Source organism: Gavialis gangeticus, unplaced genomic scaffold (assembly GCF_001723915.1).
Source record: "Gavialis gangeticus isolate Ggan-Ray unplaced genomic scaffold, GavGan_comp1, whole genome shotgun sequence".
NCBI lineage: Eukaryota > Metazoa > Chordata > Crocodylia > Gavialidae > Gavialis > Gavialis gangeticus.
Genome location: NW_017728973.1, coordinates 7,834,318 through 7,852,239, shown reverse-complemented (window position 1 = coordinate 7,852,239; position 17,922 = coordinate 7,834,318). Strand labels below are relative to the sequence as shown.

General features: G+C 42.4%; 1 protein-coding gene across 1 annotated transcript in view; it reads right to left on the bottom strand.

Annotated features, from left to right (window-relative positions):
* Nucleotides 1-156: 156 nt before the first annotated feature.
* Nucleotides 157-17,922, bottom strand: part of LOC109290955 (puromycin-sensitive aminopeptidase) — an 86,564-nt gene continuing 68,798 nt past the window's right edge. Inside the window, exons 16-23 of the mRNA XM_019507801.1 lie at nt 15,184-15,318; nt 13,544-13,763; nt 12,755-12,897; nt 11,533-11,589; nt 10,943-11,050; nt 10,181-10,336; nt 10,024-10,071; nt 157-1,600 (exon numbers count right to left, since the gene is read on the bottom strand). Coding sequence (XP_019363346.1) covers nt 1,448-1,600; nt 10,024-10,071; nt 10,181-10,336; nt 10,943-11,050; nt 11,533-11,589; nt 12,755-12,897; nt 13,544-13,763; nt 15,184-15,318 — 1,020 coding nt within the window. The 3' untranslated portion in view covers nt 157-1,447. The remainder of the gene's footprint in view (nt 1,601-10,023; nt 10,072-10,180; nt 10,337-10,942; nt 11,051-11,532; nt 11,590-12,754; nt 12,898-13,543; nt 13,764-15,183; nt 15,319-17,922) is intronic.

The window sequence follows — 17,922 nt, the reverse complement described above, 5'->3', positions numbered from 1 at the left end:
AAAGAGGACAAGGCAAGGACAGGTGTCCCTTTGAACAATTCAACACAAACTGACCATTAGTATTCTCCTACAGAAAAGCCTTTCTAAAGCTGTGATGATTAATCTGAAGTAGCAGGGCCTTTTAAAGGTCTCAAACAGAACACAAAAATCAGGACATCCATTTCACATTGACATTTTTATTAACGCCAACTGTTTTAATTTTTTTTTTTTTAAACAATAGCACAAAAATGTTTCAGGGAAGCAGTCTGACAGTTAGTCTGATGACCTTCTGAAATACAGTTAAGCCACACCAAATATGAATTCCTGTTAAAAGAAAAAAAAAGTGGAAACTCAAAACCTTTGTATTAGGTGCATGTTGTGTCTGGTTAGTAGACCACACTGTTTTATGAAGTAAATGATGGCACACAGTTTAGACTTCATCATCACGCCAGTCATCACTAATTTAAGGCTTCTGAATCAAATTACCGTCAACATCACAGAAAGGAATGAAAAGCTAGTGTTGCTACGGCCATGAGGAGATTGAACAAGCTGGATCTTTTAGACAAGTAACAGTGTCTTGAACAAGGGGCCTGCCCTTATTGTGGCCCAGGAAACCAGTCACACGGTACTGTATCTTCTCATTCACATGCATTTTGAGGATGCAATTAAAAAGAAAAAAAATTAGATTTGAATGAATCACTCTCATTTAATGTGGCTACGAAAGATGTTTCCTTACAATTCCTTTATCTCTAAGAAGGACATCAGCAACTGGAACCAAGGAGAAAAACCAAAGAGCGACAGAACATTTTTCTTTTTGCCAAGAGGTAACACAGAAGGAAGGGAACCTACTATCCTTGGATTTGATTGGAGGCTGCAGGAAAAATAAGTCTCCCAAAAACCACGCATTTGGAATTATGCACAGACTCAGACTATGTTATACCAGCTACCTGCCTTTCTGAGTGAACCTTTCCACGCAACCCGCACTGTAATGGTCTTGTAGATCTGTCTCTCTCTCTCTCTCTCTCTCTCTCTCTCTCTCTCTCTCTCAGAGGCGTTAACCCATTCCTGCCCCAGACTCGCCACAAAATTCCACTGACCCAGACACCTCTGGTTGCCTTTTTTAGATGGTGTAAAAACAGAACATCTGTCAATAAGAGTGTAGGGGGGTGTTAAATATTTTAACCACTGACAAGGCTTGAGGAAGTTTCACAGTTTTGTTATGCTCTATTTTATTACTATCATATTTACAGATTTTTTTTAATTATTTTTTGCTGAATTGCTGATAATTTTTAATAGAATTTATTTCTGGAGTGTGAGCAGGAACCAGTTAACTACATTCATTGTCCAATCCCCATTGGTATTGGTTTGAGAAAAGACTCCAAATTCTTGGCATATGAATCAGCTGTTGGGTAGCTCCTCCCTCTCCCCATGATGAGGCAGTAGGACTGCAGCAGCTGCATGCACAGATTCACACCATGGCTGGCGAGGCCTTGCGCTGCAGGAGATACTGGTGGATGCTCTCTGTGTCCCGCTTCAACCAAGCTGCATTCAGCAGAATATTTTCACAGCACTGCTGGACAGTGCGTTCTGCCGATGGAGCTGGGTGACTCTCAAAGAAAGCCTGTATGAAAATACACAATCATCTGTAAGGGCAGAGAACAGCCAGAGACAAAAAATACATTTCTTAGCAGTTAGATTTACCAGCTGGGCAGAAGAAGGTGCTTCTATGAAAGCAATGATTACAGCTTCTAGGGGTCTCTCATGCCATCAGTCCCAGTGAGACCACAGAGTCTAACAGCATGAGGGAAAGGCTGCAGGATACACTCCTGTGACATGTAACCACACGTACAGTGATGACAAAGCAAAACATCTCCAGTATGTCTTTGCTCTGGTAAATAGTCACTAGTTTCTGCTCAGTGTTACCTCTCACCTCAAGGTACTGGCTGCTAGGGATTTGGCAAGTCAGCCTTAAGGACAGGACCAGCATCTATACTATGGTGGGAAAGCAACAAGTACATTCAAAGCGTGCATTATAAGCAACTTAGAAGACACCAAATTAAGCCCGAGGTCTTAATTACAAATTTGTTTTATTTTTTAGCTTTATTTTACTGTTGTAGCTCATTTTTCCTTTTAAAATTATATATACAAGTATCTTAAGGAATTACAAATATCTTTGCAAAGTCATATTTATGACTATGCTGCTTTTAAATCACCCTGTCCCAAAAAGAGTCTGGGCATGCTGACAGTGTGATGACTAGAATTTTGCTGTATACAAACATGCCCTTCTCCTTGCCCCACCACCAGAAAATAGTTCCATCCAGAAAGATCACTCCATTCAAGAATGCTGTCACTTACTAGCTTTTTAGAATCAACTAACCACAGGCACAGAATGGAAGATGAAGTCAAAATAAGGATATGCGATTGGTTGTGCTCATTTCCATACAAACAAGCTCTTCCCAACATAGACAATTCTAGGTCCTCTCAAGACCTAACAAGTAATCTGGTCCATCCCCTTTACACAAGGCATGATCAGTCAAACTTCTTGACACATCTCTCTAGCCTAACTTTTAGAGCCTCAAATGATGGAGATCCCATAGCTCTCTGAGCAATCTATTCCAGAAAGCTTTTTTCTGGATGTTAGTTTAAATCTCTCTTGTTATAATTTAAATTCATATCTATCCCCAAAGGACAAACAACAATTTTTTAACTTCCTCTTTACAGCAACCTCTTTACATAGTTGAAAACCATTATACCTTCTCTAGACTAAACATGCCCAGTTCTTGCAATCTTTCTTCACAGGCCTCTGTTCATTTCTGTTGCTCTCCTCTGGACTCTATTGGGCCACATCACTCTTGAAATGTGGTCCCGAAAACTGGACAGTAATCCAACTGAAGCCTTTTCCTTGCTGATGAGGGTGGAAAGATCACTTCCTGCATCTTACAAACAACAGTCCTGCACATATATCCCAGTAGGTCAGTAAGATTTCACTTTTTCTGCAAATGTGATATTGTTGACTCGTATTCAGATTGTGATCCTGTACACCCCCAATCTTTTTCTGCAACCCGCCTATGCTAGTCATTCCATGTTTTACTTTAATGCAGCTGACTATTCCTTCTAAAGTGTACGGTTTTTTGCACTTACCCTTCCTGAATTGCATCCTATTTGTTTTAGACCATTTCTTCAATTTGTTAGTATTCATTTTGAATGCTAATCCTGTCCTCCAAAGTGCCTAACACCTCTCTCACCAACATGACAGAGATTTGCATATCTAATAAGTATACTCTTTTCTATTATCCAAGTCAGTAGGATGCAAATGGTGACTACTACCAGACCGAGGATAAAACCTTACAGAATCCCACTTGATCTACCTTGAAGCAGTTTCTTATACAATATTTTTCTAACTTACACAAAATGTCATGCAAGTCAGTGTCAAAAATCTTACTAAAATAAAGACCTCATCATAGTTATGGCTTCTCCCTTATCCAAAAAGTCTGTATCCTGTCAGAGAAGGAAATTAGGAAGATGTAACATTATTTGTCCTTGAGGCATCAATTGCTACTGTTACTTACCACCTTATTATCTTCTGATAGCTTACAACTTGATTGTTTGTTCTAGTATCTTTCCAGAAATTGAAGTTAGTGCAACTAATATATAATTTCTTGGATTTTCCTTTCCCCCTTTGAAAGATGGGCACTATGTTTGCCCTTTTCTAGTCTTCTTGCACCTCACTATCTCCGAATTCTCACAGAGGTTAACTGCTAATAGCTCAGATAACTTCAGCCAATTCCACAAGTATTCTCAGGTGAATTTCATCAGGCTCAGATAATTTGAAAACATCAAAGCACTCTCTAGCCTGTTATTCCCCGCCCTCCCATTCCAGCTTTAGTTTTTGTTCCCTTAACACTGCTGTTGACTGTTAGCTGTGGACTGTCACAGTAAATCTTTTAGTGACAAAGAAAAAAAAGGCATTAAAACTAGGGCCGTGAGAAGCTTCGGTTGCCGATTTGATTCAGAGGAGATTTGGCTTGATTCAGTGGCCAAATCTCCGAATCAAAATCAAAATCGGGAGACCAATAAAAAGGTCCAAATCAATTTGAAACCTCTGAATCAATTCAGAAAAGATTCAGAGAGCTTCAGGCAGTCCCTGCTCACTACTACAGGGAGCTGGACCCGGACTCCATGCTGGTAAGTAGGGGGTAGGGGGAAGGGGATCATGGTGGGTCCCCTGCTAGGCCCCATCCCCTGCCTGGTCCCCCAGCCCTCCAAGCACCCCCTGCCCACTCTCCCAGTCAAGTCAATGGCTGCCCTGACCAGCTCTAGTGTCCCGGCGCTTTAAAAAAAAGCGCCGTACTCACCAGATGCTGCAGCGGCCATCGGGGCCTCTGGGGGCTTTGGGCAGAGCCCCCCCCACACTGGGCAGTGGGAATCGCCACCCCCCCTCCCCCCCCCGCCATCTGGCAGAAGCAGGTGAGTGTGGGTTTTTTGTTTGTGTTTTTAAGGGCTGGGCAGGGCAGCAGGCAGGGGATGGGACCTGTTCAGTTCAAGGATTCGGCCAATTGGGCAGTAGCCAAATCTCTGAATTGGATTCAGTCAAATCGATACAGGGGACAGCGATTCAAATCACCAGATCGAATCACTGTTCCCCAAATCAGCCAGATCCAAACCTGAAGCAAATGCTAGCCATTTTGCACAGGCCAAATTAAAACACTAGTCTTTTCTTGGCATCACCCATTATGAACTTTCCAACCCCAGTGTGTAATGGACAAAATCTTCTTGGTCATCATCTTGACAATCTAGATTTTTCCCTATATGCTCATATTATTATTTCACACACATCCTTAGTAATATGCAACTGGAACACACATTACTGACTGGAAGAACCACCAAGAACTACCACATTAGTGTGCAAGATAACACAATGATCAGGATTACTGTCTCAGAGTTCTGTTTGCTAATTAGGATACGTGCGTATCATTTTAATTATGCTTCAGTGTCCTAGCAAACAATTTGTAATATGTTCTGTAAGAAAAATTAGTTATAATGTAAGGCCTCCCTACAGCACTATCTATGCTATTAAACCTTTGAAAGATGGGATGAGACTTACAGGTATTTCAAAAGAAAGATGAGGTCTGAGGATTACAGCAACAAAAAAGTAGCCAGCATAGTTTAGCTGTTTTTCAAAGTATCGATTTTCTTGCCTTGAAGGAAACGACTCACTCAGAGTTCACATATATCAGCATAAAATGAGTGTTCAATTGGAAAGCTACAGTAAACAAAGATGCTCCTAAGAGCTGAAACTGTGCATGTTATAACTGGATTGCAAGGTCAGAGATGATCCAAGCAGGGTGTGGGGCCAGAGGCAAATCAGCCTATGCAGGGCTCCACCCCCCCCATGCCCCAGACTCGAAGAAGCTGGCAACAGATTTGGTGGGGGGTGGGGAATGTTGCCAAGTAGTCAGATGTGAAGCTGGTGGCAGTAGTGTTGAGTCGCCACAGCCGTATTGCCTGGCTCCGCGGGGCCCCCCAAAGCACAGGGCGTGGGGCAGTTGCCCCAACTGGCCCTCCCCCCTAAGGACAACCCTGTGCAAGGTACTCCCATTTAAGTCTTCTTTCCCCACTTTCTTTGCTGGAAGGAAAATGCTTCCCTCTGCATACTCAACGTTGCTTAAATAGAAGTTTAAAAGATGACCTATGCTGGTACCTTTCTACACTAATGAAGGCTGCTAGCATAAACAAGATCCAAGTCAGTCCTCCTCACCCCATATCAAGATGTCTTCAAAGCAAACGAAAGTTGCATCCTGTTTTTTGAAATGCACTAAGTGACTAGTGGTTGGAGTACAGGGACACCAACACAAATTCAACCAGGTCTCCACGTTTCTTCAAAATTTACCCTCTACTTTTATAAAACAGATTTAAGATTGATCAGTAGAGCTTGCCACCCTTCCAGATGACTGTACCTATACTTAAAAATCAGGAAAAAGAGTTAGATATGCATTTGCCCACACTCATCACCTTAATTCTGCCCCACCCCACTCAGCAGTTGTAAAAGCCTCTGGGATTATACTGGATGTAAATCTGAGTTAGGGTTGCCTGATAATAAGCAGACAATGAGGACCAACTATATAAATGTGTCATTTATTGTAGTGTGTTGCATCCCAAAGAATTATGTTCTCACATGCCCCCCAGTTGCCCTGCAGTGTAGTAGGAACACCTCTACTGAATGATTACAGGGATTACAAACAGCAGCTTGCTGCAGCTCATACTGTGATAGGAACAGAGGTTCATTTGCCCCCAAAAGAATCATGGCCCCTTTGTCCCACTGTGCTGAGTTATGTGATTGGTATGGAGCAAAGGAGCACAATGGCTTATTGCCACAGGGATTTGTAGCAGACTGGTCACAGATGTGACAATGCACAACAGGACACTTAAGTGCAGGTATGGTCCCAGAGATCATCCTTATGATAGGGGTTAAGAGAGAGAAATATCTGACAACTCTTAGCTGGCACGTACAGAGCAGATGAAGCTGCTGCATACAGACCAGGCACAGGATGCCCAAAACACGCATTTTTCCTTAGCAAAAAACCAGCTCAGTGGTTTCTCCGAGTCTCTGTGCTGTGGCCATGCACTGCCTCACAGCATCTGAAAGGTAAGTGTGCTACAAATGTCCACTAAGGGCACGCTAAGGCATTAATCAAAGAGGACAGAGTTAAGGCTGCAAGGTGGGGTTCATTTCTGAACTCTGTATTCTAGTATTTCAGAGGTTTTAGCATAGGTGACTTCTAAGACCTAAGGAGATGCAAGGTACTGCTGATCAAGCTGAAAATCTGTGTTAAAAGTTCAGGGCAGTGAATTTTTCTTGTCTTTTTGAGGGGGAAAGAGTAAAAAAAATAGTGGGAATCTCACTTCCACTGAGCTGCCAGCTCTACCTTTTTCCTGGTTCCCAAGCACCCAGTAGAGTCGGAGTGGCTGTGGTGGTAAGTCTTTTTCTCATGTCTCTACACCACATCTGACCATTTTGTTACACATGCCTGTACTTGTTTATTGTACTTTGCAAGAACTTTCGTTGTACGCATGCCTTTGAGCAGCGGGCACTGCAAGAGGTGTTGCATAGTCTGCCATAGTCACAGGTGGTTGAACTGATGGTACAGTCCCACTTCTTCATTAGTTCCTTGGAACGTCTCTCCCGTACGTAGCATTTGAGACATCGCCACCTCTGCCATGGTTTCAGGTATTTTCTTCAGCCTCTTGGTTTCACATTTGTAGTCATGTCTCCTTGGGTGTGACATCAAGAAGTTGGGTATTGGTGAGGAAGCTCCTGTGTGACTTCAGATGTTTGTGTGCTGTGGGATGGTCGTACAGCAGGTGTCTCGTATCTTCAGTTTGTCTCAGTTGTTCCATCTTGCTGGCCACTGCTCTTCTGATGTCAGGTGGAGCAATATCAGCCAGGTACGCACCGTTTAGTTCTGGTAGGCTTCAGATATCCTGTGATGCATCAGCAGCTATCATTCAGAATGGGGTTAAGGTGCTTTGTGTGTAGATCTTTCCCATACAGGGCATACGTGCAGTGGTTTGGATACTTGAGGGGCTATCTCCCTATTTTGAGTTGCTGAGCTTATAACGTTGTTACGAGTACTCACTTTGCTTTTCTCTTCATGGTGTGTTCTTTGTAAGAGAGGGTTCAACTGAGGGAGACTCCAAGGTAAACTGGATTTGGACAATGGGATAGTGGGGTCCCAGACCATATAATGTTGAAATGGTGGCTGGCCCCGTGGTTTTTCAGATGGAAGGCATGTGGAAGGCACTTGTGTTTTCACTGGGTTTGCGCATAATTAGGTTTCAGTGTAGTATGAAGTTAGGCTAATTAGTGCCTTGCTTAGGGATTTTTCAATATGGTCAAAGCCAGTGTTTTGGGCTGTTATGCACAGGTCATCTGCACAGATGAAGCATTTTATTTCCAAATCAACTGGCTGGTCATTTGTATGGTAAGTGATGGGCTATGAGCAGCAAAAAGAGACATCAAGTGAGAGTGAAGAGACTCAGACTCCACATTATGGACATGGAGAAGGGGTTCTACACAGGATGACTGCAAAGATGAAATGGCTCATTTATCTCAATCTCCCTCCTTTATTCCCCAAAATCCAACCCAGCTCACTGTAGTGGCATACCAAATGTCAAGTTCACTGTATGACCTGGTTATATAAATGAGCTACTGCAAGGTATACTAGGGTGTGGATTAAAAATACATTAGCTACTTTGTGTTAACTACTTGTGTGCATGCTCTTACCCCATGATAAACATGAGGCATCTAACCACTCCATGAAAGGTGGATTTAGACATTTAATGCAACGTAAGAGCTTGCACACAGGCAGCTACTTTGGAGTACCTCACATGTGGTAAGTCTATCTTACCTTGCAGTACTTTGTATAGCTGTGCCCTTACTATGCACGTGTTTGGAGCTTTTTTACAATTAAGCCTTGTGATATAGGGAACCCAAGGAAGCCCATGATCAAACCACCCATGTTTGAACCATTAACTCTATGCCAAATCCAATTCTCCATATGGTGTTGGGATGGCAGCACCATGGCTGAGGTTGCACTAGGAATTTCAATTGTAACAGGGATGAAAAAGACCCACCAAAATTGTTTCAGTCAGAATACCTATTTAACATATTTATTGTATTCTGTATCCTGCCTGATTTTTCTATCATTTGAGGTTTGTTATGACTGTATTAGGATAGGGCCATAAGTTTTCTAGCCTCTGATACTACCCTCCATGAGGAGCCCTTGCAGAACGCAGACAAAGAGCAAATAATGTGCACAACATACATTCTTAGACCACCACCAAAGGCAGGACTTGAACTCTAAAGTACTTCATGTCATTAGCCAAAGCACATCAACCTTCAGACGCCCACTTTCTTACATCAGACTGCCTAAAAACACTCTTGGCTTGCACTAGAATCCCAGTTGTGCTGCACAGGTCTAAATTACTCCTTGGCTTATTAGCTTAGCTCAAGTCATGCTGTTGATCCAAATTTTACTCTTAATTTTCCCAAAGATGCTGAACACTAGCCGAGATCAATCCCATGAAGGTGATAGCAGTTTGGCAAAGATCTGAGCTATAGTTTGAACTTCAGGTGTGCAACAAAAAGTTGCAAGAACCATAACTTTGTCATGTGATTTTTTTAAAATTTTTTCTTTGAAGGGAGCAGTATCTTGGCAAGTCCTTGCCCAGACAATGTTAAACTAAATCAGTTAAGATATGGTCTCATCCTTAACTATAGTGGTGCTAGCACCCAATTCAACTTATGCTTATATAGTCTTGAAAGTATGTAAACTAAAAGTATGAAGATTAGTCAGTTAACTTTCAATTCTGAGGTAGGTGTTTCCAGTTCACAGATGGTAGGAGAGGTATTTTACATGAAAAGGATGGGCGTAAATTTAAATTTTCATTATATCTGTGCAAATTGCTGCAAAGAAACTTATTCTGCTTTAAACCACACTTATTTCTGTTTTGTCAGTATCAAATAGGAATCAATGTAAACTAAACCAAATTAAGTTTTCAAACACGGACAAATCCATGTTTATCAAAGTGCACGGGCACAGGAACAACTTATGAGGTAAGCTAGGATGTGAACGTCTATCATCAGTTACTCTAAGGTAATTACCTATATGAAAGCTGTTACTCCATACTATGCTAAATAGGATACATCCCACTTTTCACTGAACAGTCACAAGATAAGAGCCAGGCACATGGGTGTGCTGCTGTAGAGCAGCTGTCACACTGAGTACATTCCATAGTTTACCTAATGGTAAACTCATTCATGCAGTCGTACCTTAAGTCATTTTTTAAAAAACCCAAACAAGTTTTAAGTTAACTGTCATGTTGACTGGGTTAAGTAACATGGCTAAAAATCACAGCCAGAAACAAAAGCAGAACCAAATTTGAAATCAGGAGCTTCTGGCTCCCCCATCATATGCTCTGTCCAGATAATATTTTGCCCATCCAGACAAAGCTAGCTATTCTTTTATGTCAGATAAGAATTACCTTAACCTCTGCAGCCATTTTATCATTTGCAAATCCATCAACTGAAAGCTGGAAAAAAAGAGAAAAAACACATTTAGGTTAGGGGAACTTTTTTAAAATATAATTGTTTAGATGTGCTAAATTATATGCCCAACATTTTCCAAGTAATTGAGCATACCTTTATTAGTCTGGATATTAAGAATCCACCCTGGTAACGGTTATAAAGTTCTTCCCAGTTATCCTTCACAAATTTCCAGGCAGCTTTTCTCCCCTGCTTGCTGCCTCCAGCTACTCCACCAATAACAGACACAGTGTCCTGGGGACGTACCTCTTCCTGCAAAGAAACAGGAAGCACCCATTCAAGCAAGTTTTCGCAAAGTTTCCCAAGGACCCTGTCATAAAACACACCAACTCTGAAGACAGGGAACCCAACTCAATCTAATCTGAACACTAAAAATGCCAATATGCAAGGCAACACCTTTTATAGCCTTCTTGATACCCCCATCTTCAGAAATCTAGGCAGCATGTAACATACAATAAAACTCAAGGACACAGGTGGCCAACCTGCAGCATGAATGTCAAAAATGACAGGAGCATCCTCTATGTGCGGCACACAGCAAACTAGGAAGGAGACGGGCAATACAGCAGCAGATACGGCAGAAAGAAAAATAGATCAGGCTAGGGTGGGGAACAGAGTGGCACTCTGAGAGGATGCAATGCTAATTTATGGCACACCTACCAAAAAGGCTGCCCCCCCCCAGCTCTAGAAGACTGGCAACCAGGCCAGTGAATCAAAAGAATCCTCTCTCAAAAGTAGCTATAACACTGCATCCTACCCATCACAGGTCTCTCCACTTCACCCTGTGATCTCCCATGTTTTCTATACAATCTCCCTTCCTGTGAAGCAAGGAAGCATCAGCTTTCCTGGTAGGTAACTTACTGAAAGTGCAAAGGTGAGAACTTTTTGAATCAGTTCAGGTTGAGAGATGGCTCCGAGAACTCGCTCAATCCGGTTCTTCTCCTCCTGCATATCTGCTTGTTTGTGAAGCTGCAAGGAGAAAGGGCAAACATTAACATACTCACAGCTTAGGAACACACGCCATGTGGGATCATATCCAGTATTAATAAAACTCTTATTAATTAAACTGGAGCTGCAGGGCTGGCATTCAAGGATAGCTTATTATAATCTGAACCTATGGTATCACACTGCTTGTGAATATTTTTACTGTTTTCCACATTACATATTCAGAAGCAGAGTGTGTTGTCAATTGGGAATCAAAACTAATTCACCACTCATTTAATATAAGGACAAGAAGAACTACTCCTTTGAGCAATGGTATATGCAATAGCCCACTAGATGGCACTTTAACACTGTGTGAGATCAAAGAGTAGCACAGCAAGGCCCTGTTTTTCACATCACTGTCAGAAGATTAACTACTTGGAGCAGTCTGCAGGGTGGAGTGTTTAGATCCTGCCTATGCAAATGGACAGAGTTGAGAGGAGCATAAGGCAATATAACTGTCCACTCACCTTTAGCATAGTGTCTAAGGTAGTACTATCTCCGTGCTTCAAAACTGTTACATATACCTAAGAAGGGAAGGAACACAAAGCATGAAAGAACTTCGTAAACAAGCTTTTAGAAATGGAAAGCCGAGCTACTTCAGCAAGAGATGGGAATAAGGATAACTGGTTTATAGGCAAGGTACAACAGGCAATTTTTACAATGGAAATTATCTGCAGTGACAAACTCCTCTCCTCACTGGTGTGCAACCAGATTTTGGAGATGTTTACTAGTCCTGAAAGCACTGGTGCTGGTCTAATGTTGTCACAAAACAGAAATATTTTTAAAATCCACTTTCTCCTTGTCCTCAGCACCTCGATTCTATCCTAATTTTGGCAGCTTCCACCTCAAGGAACACCAAAGCTAAAAATCACTGCTTTAAAGAATGTTACTAAACTTCAATCCAGTTACAAAATTGGAGACCTGTTTTGGCTGTTAATTTAAAGGGTGGACTGGTGGTGCTTACAGAAAATTTCAAAAAGAAAATCTATGGTGAATTGATTCTCGGTTAAATAAGGGTCGCTTTCCTGAGTCTGGTAACTCAAGAGGAATTTGGTCTGAAAACTACTGCCTTGATCTAATCCATTCTTTTTGGCACTGATCCCAGACCACTGCAACTCTGAACCCCTTGGTTTGAGAACTGATACAATAAGGGTTTTCATGACATTGGAAACCTTTAAATGTGCTAAATAGCATCCAAGTGAAAGAATAAAAGGTCTCAATTAAGTAGGTTAACCCACTAGTGACAGATGTATATACACTTTTATAAGCCTTCATTTATCTGGCTGTCTGGAGACAGCCAGTAGTGTAAGGGGTTAAACTGAAATACTGCCTAGGAGCTAGCAACATTCAATGTAGGACAAGGCAGAAATGCATTTAACAAGCAAGTCTTAATGCTGCAACAGTGATTTTTTTTTTACTTTGCTAAAGGGAATGAGGATGAATTCGCCAACATGTTCCAAAGAACTGGTCTGGACTGTAATCCTGCCAGAAGCAAAATGCCAAAAATAAAAGGGCTTGTTGGACCAAGGTGGAGATCTGCTCTGTACAACCCAAGACAGAGATAAAACTGAAAGCAGAAAGTGCTGCAAAAGTATTAATTCTGGTCACTGTAACTACAAAAGTTGAATACAAAACAAAGGACTAAGCCAAGAGTAGGATGGGATCCTTCAGAAGTTTAAGGTAACTTACAGGACTTCTCAGGTCAGCTAACAGGATGTGCTTTCCTTCCACATGGTCCTTAAACCGGCGTCGTGCTTCTTCTAACGTTGCCTTATGCCCAGCTTTTCCTAGTTTGCCCAAAACCAGGCCCCTCAGAAGTGCATCTAGATGACCTGATAAACAGGAGTGGAGAGAAAAAGAAAGACAGTAAGTTAATTTGGGGCATCAACAGTTGAATTCACAAAATGCTTAGCACATACAGACTAATTAAGATAAGATGCAACTGCATAACTCAGTTCCCTCCCTCATATTTGAAACTATCTATAGAAAATAGGCTTTTTCCACTCCTGTGGTTGTGCTTTGAGAATGCACTGATTTTTTTTTAAAAGGGAAATGATAAGAGGGTTACGAGAAGGGGATTTTGCAGGCTAGACATAGTTAGATCTGCAATCTGCGTTAACTGAAGACCCATATAATGTCCAGTCAAGCCTCAAGTGCTTTGCTACATCATGACTCAGATTGGTTAGGATAAGTAAAGCATGCATGGATATTGGATACAGAAGATTTCTCTTCAGCCTTGTAAGTTTTGCATTATCAGATGCAGACCCATAGTAATTTCTTTTCAAGGTACAGAAAAACAGACTACATAGATCATAACATGTCAGCTCTCCAGCTGCAGCAGGAAAATATGAGAACATTTTTCTAAAGATACTAGCAGCAGTGCCACAATTTGTCAATTTTTCATCCTTCAAAGTCTCAGCCACATAGCACTCTCTCAAAACACTATTCTATTAGGTTATACAAATTAATATCTCCTACCTTCTCCAGGTTTGGGGTCCCATCCAAGTCTCTCCCCTATGGGTGAAAAGACATCTTTCACGAACACCTGGATTTCCTCATAGAAGTCTGTGTGGGACAAGAGAGTTGAGAGAATCCCCAGGTTACAGCTCAGGTCGCTCCACACAGTATAATTGGGCTCATTCACAAAAGCTTCCATGACTTTTAGAACCTCTACAGTGCTAATGATTCCAGCTCGGGCCTGGGAGAGGAAAAGACACAGATTAATCTCATCTCCGAATAGGACTGATGCATTCAATAGTTCACCACAAAAATCTAACATTCTTCCCTCTTCTTGGTCTGCAGTACTATGAGATCCACTTGTGTATGTGTGTGGTGGAGGGTAGAGGGGAGTGGTCAAGATGGGCAAATTCTACTGAAAGTCTTACTTGCCTGCTCAAAACACTCAGTGCTTTTCACACACAGAAAAAGCAATTTTAACAAAGAGTGTAAACCCCATTTTCCAGATGGGAAGACTGAAGCAACACAGTTAAGCAACTCTCTCGAAGTCACTAGTATTCAACCAGAGCACCAAAGACCACTGATACTCAAGATACTGCTTCTACTGAAACCTCATTTTAGACTAAAAAGGGTGTTTAAATACACTTACATTTACTTGTTATCATTTATGATGTTTATTTTTTTGGCTATTGCTCAGTTCACACAGTGGAACTACAGAGGTCAGTTTCATTTCCCAGTTCTCATGCACTGGCATAAAACTTACATTTCTAGCACTGCAGGGAAACATCTACATAAATGCTTAAGAGCATCATGAAAACGTTTCTATTCCCAGTGCAACACTTGACAGCATTCCCTTAAAAACTGTGTGTCTAAGCCATTACAAACTTTACAAGCTTAAGCCCATTCCTACCTCTTCTAAATTGCAGGAAGTCAATGCAGTCTCAAATTGTATTTAAAAGCCCTTAACTGATTGCTGCCTGGCAACACAGTGTGGCTTCAGTTACAGCAGTTAACAGGTCCAAAAGCCCACCTCATGAGATATTTGTGTATTCTAAGAGGTGACAATCAGAAGCTGGTGCATCTTATTTTAACACTAATCTCTGCTTTTACATAGTGAGAGTCCAAAACAAGTCACTTCTTCAGCAACAAGCCCATTTCAGGAAAGGAAGAAGGGGAGTGATAACTTCACAGTTAGTGCTCAAATCCTCCACAACAGCTAAATTAAGTATGTAATATGGGGGCATGAAATATTTTTTCCCACCAAGGAAAGACAGTGGACAGCCTCTTTGGATAAGCCCTCTGGCTCAAATCCCTTGCAGGAAGTCAGGAATATTTCCTGACTCAGCTGAAAGAAGCCAGGGGAACTTTTCAAAGTTTTCAAATATTTTCAGTTCATAAAAAAACCCAAGTGTAAAACATCCCTGCAGGGAAAACAGCAAAACAGAGTTGTAGGCTCATATTTGTGCCACAGGATTTAAGTCCGTCATGCAAGGTGAAGCTTGTCAAGCTAATTAATAATCATATATATGCAGTAATCGCAAAGGGGCTTCGCCTCCAGGAACTGAGCCTGGCTCTTCAGATACTATTTTCTATAGTAACTGTGGTTTGATTATTAGTCATCCACAAAGCAGACCACACAGGGTAGGATAAGGATTGCTCACCAGAGAGAAGAGATCGTTCTGTAGCCCAAGTCTGTCCACAGGGGGTAGGGTGAGGTCTTTGATTGCTGGTATTAAACTCTCCAGCATGTCAGGGCTGTATTTAGTACGATAAAACCCTACTGTTCCCAGGTTTAACTGAAATGCACCAAAACAAAAACAATAACAAGTTCATTAGCACAGAACAAATAAGCAACCATGCTGTCCTTCTGGACTACACAAAAACAGTTTCCTAACTTCCATATACTTCAGTGTTTTGCAAGAAAATCAGCCACAGTCATTGAAAAGGTCACAACTTTCTTGTAAGCAGGAATTTAGAATACCTAGTAAGGGAGAGAAAAGAAAGCCAAGATCTGAAATAAAGCACACAAAAGGAGAGAAATACAGGAAGCCAGGAAACTGATGAAGCAAGAGCTCTTGGACTAATAATGACAAATTTGTATATTGGAAACAGAGGCTATGGTTAAACTAGAGGAGAAGAGAAGAGAAATTGGTTCAGGGTGGGATGGACTAAATTCAGGGAGGGTTATAGCAAAGACGACAATTTTGAACTGAAGTCTGAAATTAACTGTTGTTAATAGAGCTGCAGGGGGATGAGTCAGCCTCGCCACATGTCTGTCTCTATGAAGGCAAGGTACAGAAATGGTGTTAGAACAGGGATGGGCAATTATTTTAGCTGGAGGGCCACTTAATGACTTTTAGTGAGCAGTCAAGGGCTGCAAGGGTAGCCTGCCCGTTGATGGGTGCCATGCCCCCGGTTGCCATCTGGGCCCTGAAGTCCCCACCCCTATCCCCTGACCCCCGCTACTGGAAGTCCCTCCTCTTGCCCCCAGAAGTACTCCTTTTGGGAGGAGGGTTTGCCATCTTGGAATCAGAAAAAAAACAAAATCATATAATAAATATCAAACATCTACTACAAAATATTTTAACTTTATTTAAAAAATATTCTTGTCCTGATTTATGTGTTTGTGTACTATATATAGAGAAGATCGCATAATAGCTCAAAATAAAATCTTACTCTTGTATATTGGGGATGGGGGTGTCTGTATGGTGGGCATGGGATGTGTGTGGGGGTTGTGAATATGGTAGTGTGCATGTGTAGGCACCCCCCCACACACACTCCCCTGTCCCCATGGCGCACAGCCCCCGCTCTCAGCGGCAGCAACAGCACCAGGTAGTGGGCCCTTGGGGTGCCCATGTCCCATGGTGCCCCCTAGTGGCGGCTCTGGCGGAGTCCCAGGAGCTACACATGGCAGCAAAGAGCTGGCCTGACCTAGCCGGATGGTGCATGACTAGAGTGCCAGGAGCCACATGCAGCGGCATGAAACCAGGCCAGCCTGATGGTTTGCGGCTCCCGGCTTCAGTGCCAGGAGTCTGATGTGGCGGCAGAAAGGTAGCCAGGCCCGATGGCATGCAGCTCCCTGCTGGGGTGCCAGGAGCTGTGGGGAGCCACTCACCATCAGGTCAGGCTGGCTTCACGCTTCCACGTGAGGCTCCTAGCACTCCAGCCACACGTGCAAGCACAGAGCCGGCCTGGCCTGGCTTGACCTAATGGCACGTGGCTCCTAGCTACAGTGCCGAGAGCCCCACATACCTGGCCTGGCCCAATGGCATGTGGCTCCCAAACCGAATGCCACTCCAGCTGGGAACACCACATGGTGGCACGGAGCTGGCTCCACCCAATCACACATGGCTCCCTGCGGCTCCTGGTACTACAGCTGGGAGCCTCAAATCATCAGGCTGGGCCGGTTCCGTGTCTTCATGTGGGGCTCCTAGCTGGAGTGTTGGGAGTCCCATGGAGCTGGAGGCACAGACCTGGCCCAGCCCAATAGCGCACAACCTCTGAAAGCCCACACCTACTGCTGGCTTTCAGAGGGGCAGCCATGGGCCTGTAATAACTGTCTTTTGGAGGGGCCCCATGGGCCGGACAGAACGGTCCAGCAGGCTGGATCCAGCCCCTGGGCCGTATTTTGTCTGCCCACATTAGAACCTAGAATACTTTAATGTGGAGACTTCATAAAAAGGGACTGGAACATAGACAAGCATCTAAACATTAAAGAGAAGATCAGAAGTGCTGCACCTAACCTCACTCTACAACTAAATTCAGTTCTGATATTGGTACTGTTACTGCACCTTCAGGAATCATTCACATCTTGCAAATAAAAATTTGCAGAGATCTCTTTTCTTTTCCCACAAAAAAGAAACATGTTCAAAAGTGATTCATGGTAAGTAGGCTGAATAAGTTGTATAAGTTGTATATCACCTGATGTAAAATGACATGGCAATGATTCAAGGCAACTGGATCAGGTGGTTTAACAATGCTGAAGTAGAAATTCCCTCAACAAGGCTTTTAAAAATTACCACCCAGTTAAGACAGACAGAAGTCTCATACTCTGTTAGTGTTGCTCCATTTTAAAATCTCTTACAATGCCACCTGTTAAAATCTAAATAAAACAGTATTTATCCTTCACCTAGGAGTCCAAAGTCAAAATCTCAGAAAAATACTTTCATGTCTGAAGCAAAAAAAATGTCTGAATTACACAGGATAGGAGATTAAGGAAATTAAAAATGAAGCTCTATACTGGAAAGAGACAAATAAAAAACTGGGGTTCCAGATGTGCCACACTGACTCCATGTTAAATAGTTCCAGGGTCTGTCCATTCTAGCACCATAAAAGTAAAAGTAGCATAAAGATAGCTCGTCTATGAAATGAGTAAACTAATACTAGTAAGTAGACTAGTA